This window comes from Rhododendron vialii, chromosome 2a (genome assembly GCF_030253575.1).
Source record: "Rhododendron vialii isolate Sample 1 chromosome 2a, ASM3025357v1".
Lineage (NCBI taxonomy): Eukaryota > Viridiplantae > Streptophyta > Magnoliopsida > Ericales > Ericaceae > Rhododendron > Rhododendron vialii.
The window spans coordinates 36817763-36822659 of record NC_080558.1 but is presented as its reverse complement, the minus strand read 5'-3'; the positions used below and the strand labels follow the sequence as shown (position 1 = coordinate 36822659).

Here is a 4897-nt window from a genome sequence, read left to right as displayed (position 1 = left end):
TAATTACCAAATCAAATAAAGCATTACGTTCCAACCCTTTGGGGTCTGCTAAATGTTGGTTAATGTATTGAGAAAGTATTTTATAAGTAGTGTTGTAACAAATTTTTCATTTGTAGATACGCGAATGGTGTTGTGGCTCTTCTGTAACCAAACCAGAAAATGATTAGGTTTTTTTGTTGTTGAAAAATCATGACGAAGTTGTACCATGACTTCAACAAGAAATTGTAATCGTATTGCGTAGGGAAAAAGCACATGATTTAGACATGTTCAGTATATTGTTGACTTGGGTTTACTAATCGTGGTTGGCATACGTATTACCATGGTTGAATCCTCATGGTTCTTTGTCAATGACTATAGGCACTTGGATGCAGTATGGCCTGTTCTATAACAAGACACAGTGTTTGGTTTATGGGAGGGATGTTTGTGAACTGTAATATGTTAATCATAGGTTTTCGATTTTGGAAGCTACGTAGCCTTAAATTTGCTTTTCTTGGATCCGTATCTTAGCTCACCAAAGGCCTAAAAAATATCAATGCTTGGTTGATGGATAGTGCAAACCGTTGTTCTTCCTGTAGCAACTATATTCGTCATGGTGCCCACGACTATTGCCGATGCATTAGCATGTAAACCTGATGTAGCCTCATCCATGAACATTATTGAGGGATTGAAAACAAGCTCCGCTGCATTTGTTAATCTCTTGCGCTGCTCAGTTGAAAGACCACTTTGCCCAGGAATTCCAACTGAAGAATCTTTGATGCCATCAAGTTCAATTACTTCAATAAGTTGTGCTACAAATTTCTGCATTTTTGACACGTGGGGAAATAGACAGCCTCATTTTGTTGTCTTAACTGTAAACATAATTTGTTTGTCTGTGGGCTATATAGTATTAAGACTAGGAACTAGGAGTAATCAGTTGCTCACTTCTTACATGGTTTATGTTTGATGTTCATCTATGTGAACATCTATTACCAACACAAGGCTAACTTATTGGTTTCATTTGTTGTAATTCAACTGAGTCAAACCCTACCGGATTTGCTACAGTTGACGTGCTCGTTTTACAATATACATGTGGTCGACACATACATAGAGTGTTGTCTTTTAGCAATATGGACTTGGTCTTTGTGTTCAAAGAACCACCACCTAATACTGAATTTATCTATTAAGTACCCAATTTTTATCAAATTAACATTCCATCCATAAATAACCTTATCAATTGCGTAGTAGTTATATAATGAAACTGGAATATGGTTGTGCTGCCATGTCGACGACACCTCAAAAGAAGTTGATGTGCTATTGTTATTCCGGTGGTGAGCGCATGGTGAATGGAGATGGTGTGTTAGGGAAATATTCGGGTGGTGTTTCTGAAGCCACAATCATCGAAGAGGGCATATCATTTGACGAGTTAGTTACAAAAGTTTGCTCCCGTATGGATATTAGCCACGAGGGGAAGACTTTATTTTATAGTACTTCTAGGGACAAGTCAAAGCATTTGCGTATTAGGGATGAAGATGGTGTTGCTATGTTGTTCCATTTAAATGATGATGAGGTTGACATTTATGTACAAGAAGATACTGTTAATCATTTGCCTTGCAACTTAAGCAGCAGGTATGTACGGTCCATATTTCATAAGTATATAGAGAGAGATAGTCAGATTTTCACACGTATGTTTTTGTCGATCTGATTGATGTGTTTTGTTTGCTTTCTTTCTGTAGGGAGTCAAACTTCTTAAGTTGTAGCCCCTCTACTGGTGGTGGAGGAACTTGTTCTCATAGTGAAGGTAGCCTGGCTGTTTGCCACGAAATGGGTTTGGTGCCATACTCCCAACAACGAGGTGAAGACATCCTAACTGGGGACGGCCAATTGTTTGACAACCCCAGCCTCTTTAAGAAGGCAGTTATTTTATTTTCTGTGTTGAACAAGTTCACATTCAAGTATTTGGACAATAGTCGTTCATATTATAGGTTGGTTTGCGTCATTGATGGTTGTCCATGGAAGCTAACGGCTAGATCGCAAGGCAAGTCTGAACTTATTAGAGTGATCAAGCTGAACAACGAACATTTGCACACTGCACACGACACGGCTTCTTTCAAACCAAGGATTCGGGCAAAAGAGATGGGTATGATTTTCAAGGACAAACTACTTGTGCAGCCCAAGCTCCTCCCGAGGAGCATATGCAAGGACTTTGAGTTAGCGTTCCATAGTCCCCTAACTTACTCGCAGGGATGGAGGACTAAGGAACGTGCCCGTAAATTGATAAGTAGCCCAATTTCGATGACGTATCACTTAGTGCCGTGGATGTGTGAACGACTTATACAATCGATTCCAAATACAAGGGCAGTTTGGACTTCGAATGTGGATGGCAAGTTCAGCCAACTTTTTGTCGCTTATGGTTGTAGCATTACGGGCTTCTTGTCGGGATGTCGACCCATGTTGTTTATTGATGCCTGTTTCTTGACTGGTCCTTATCGAGGTAGTTGCATGTCTGCAGTCGCGTATGATGCGAATGATCAGTTGTTCCCCGTTGCATATGCTGTTGTATCATCTGAGAATTATGAGGATTGGCTATGGTTCATGCAGAATTTGAAGGAAACTGTTGGCGATAAAGCAATTGTGTTAGTCACCAACCGCAATATTTCGTTGTTAAGGGCAGTGAACGAGGTGCTTGGCGAGGAATTTAACGCATGGTGTGTTCGCCACGTGAAGGAGAATTTTAGTAAGTTTGCCACCGGAAAAGGATTGAGGGGGAACCCAAAGAGTTCTGCATTGGACCTCTTCACAAAAATTGCGTATGCAAGAGATCATCGACTCTATGGGGTGTACATGACCAAATTATTTGGTGTGTCACCTGAGTTGGCAAAGTGGGTTGAAGACAATGGTCCACAACACTGGTCAAATGCCTTTTTTCCGCACCGGAGGTGGAACAAATTGTATACGAATATTGTTGAAAGCTTCAACAATTGGATATTAAAACTGAGAGACTTGGACATCATTCAATTCATCAAGGGGCACGTGAACATAACTTCTGAATTGAATGGTTGAGCACTATAATCACCGATATAAATCAAACCAACAACCAAATCAAACCAAACTCCAAGGCCCACATAGTCGTGCACATGGATGGCTTTGATACCACTTATAACGCCCCAAGCAGACTACTGGCCCAGTACCCTGATTTTGATCCACAAGCCACACTACATGCCCCAAAAGCTTAAGCACAAGGTACTAGTAGTAGCCCACAAGGTTTGTTATATGCTAAAGATTATCTATGTAGACTTCCAATGTGGAACGGGGTGTTACAACAGTAACTGGAGAGAGGTTAACATGAGAGGAGCCCGGTTCCTATTAAAAAAAAATCATCCCCCGCCCACGTTTTGGAACCCAGAAAGTAAAATACAAATCATGCCAATCAATAATTTCGAAAATGTAACTAACATTTTCTTTTATTAGAGGACATATAATTAGAGAACCAATAACCAACACAATCCAGCCATATGCTAGAGATCGAGAGGGAGGGGGACTTGGGGGAGGTGCTGCGCAGTGCGCGCTGTGCACTATGCTGTGCGCCAAAATGATGTCATTTTGGCGCATTGTTGGGTACTCCTTTTTAGCCAACAAGGCCCCGTTTGGTTCCCGGCTTTCTCCCTCAAAACAAAAATGAGAATTCTCACTCTTCTTAATTTCTCATCTGCCTCTTCAACCAAATCCCAAATCTGGTTCCAACTGTACTTTGAAGAAGAACACCTCATCTTTAGCCATCTTCGCATCATCATCGTCAGTGAAATTAGAATCAAGAAAAAAACGTAAACAAACTCCAATTTTTCTCTTTGCATTTGTATGCAAGCCAATTTAAAAATAAAACTAGACGATATGGTGATGCTCTCTTCTTCTTCCTCTTGGGATAGAAAAATTGAGTGTCTATGTATGTTCGAAGATGGGGTCAGGGGGGTATCTGTAGATTATGTACAACTTTTATTATGGAGAGAGAGAGAGAGATTGCAATTTTGCAATTGACGGCCGGGGGGAGGTGGGTCTGGTGGTTGAGAAATTATTTGGCGGTGGTCAATTTTGGGGACTTGATGGGCGAGTGAAAATCGAAAGAGAATGAGAATTGGAGAGAAGTGCTAGCTGCCAGAGAATGACAACTACAAGCAATATGAAACGGGAGAAAGCTGGGAACCAAACGGGGCCTTGTTGGCTGAAAAGTAGTACCCAACAAACTAGTCATTTTGTCCCGTCAAACAAAAAACCAAGTTGTTTTGGTGCACTGCGCAGCAAGGATGCTTGGACCATAATTTTTTTTACTGTAGGTTGAGACAGGTAAAGCCGGAAAATCAGGCTTTTTGGCTGATTTTGTTTTTATTCAAAAATAAAATAAAATTTAGACCATAATTTTTTACTTTTCCGATTCTTCTCGTCGGGACAAACCAATAATCCACAAAAATTTGACGCTAAAACAAGAAATGCAAAAAATATTTGAATAAAGACAAAAAAAGAAAAAGGAAAAAAGAAGTCAAGTAGCTTATTTAGCCAAAACACCCTTAAGAAGAAATTAAGAGAGGGAGATATTAAAAAAAAAAAACCCTATCTTTATTATCTAGGAACAGAAGACTTTTTTTTTTTGGTACGTTGGAAATTCAATTAACTAAAAAAGCATGGTCCACAGTAGAGACATAACAAAGATAAAGGATAGAATAGCCCGAGATAAGTCCAAAGAGCCTTTATCTAAAGCCTGCCTAAGAAGAAGGCTATCTTTAATCAAGAAATCCTGTAGGGAGGTGGGGATAGTCACTGCAATAATTAGCTCATCGTTTTGATCGGCTCCCAAGTAAGGAAGATGGTCGGCACATTGATTGGCATTGTTGTAAGAGTGGGATAACTTGGTGCCCGTGCGGTTTAG

The 4897-nt window shown here is 40.2% G+C and overlaps 1 protein-coding gene across 1 annotated transcript; it reads left to right on the top strand.

The window, feature by feature from the left end:
- Positions 1–1231: 1231 nt before the first annotated feature.
- On the top strand, positions 1232–3039 carry LOC131317497 (uncharacterized). The gene is made up of 2 exons (XM_058347045.1): positions 1232–1605; positions 1713–3039. The coding sequence occupies exons 1-2, from the start codon at positions 1232–1234 to the stop codon at positions 3037–3039; spliced, it is 1701 nt and encodes a 566-aa protein (XP_058203028.1).
- The last annotated feature ends 1858 nt before the right edge of the window (positions 3040–4897 follow it).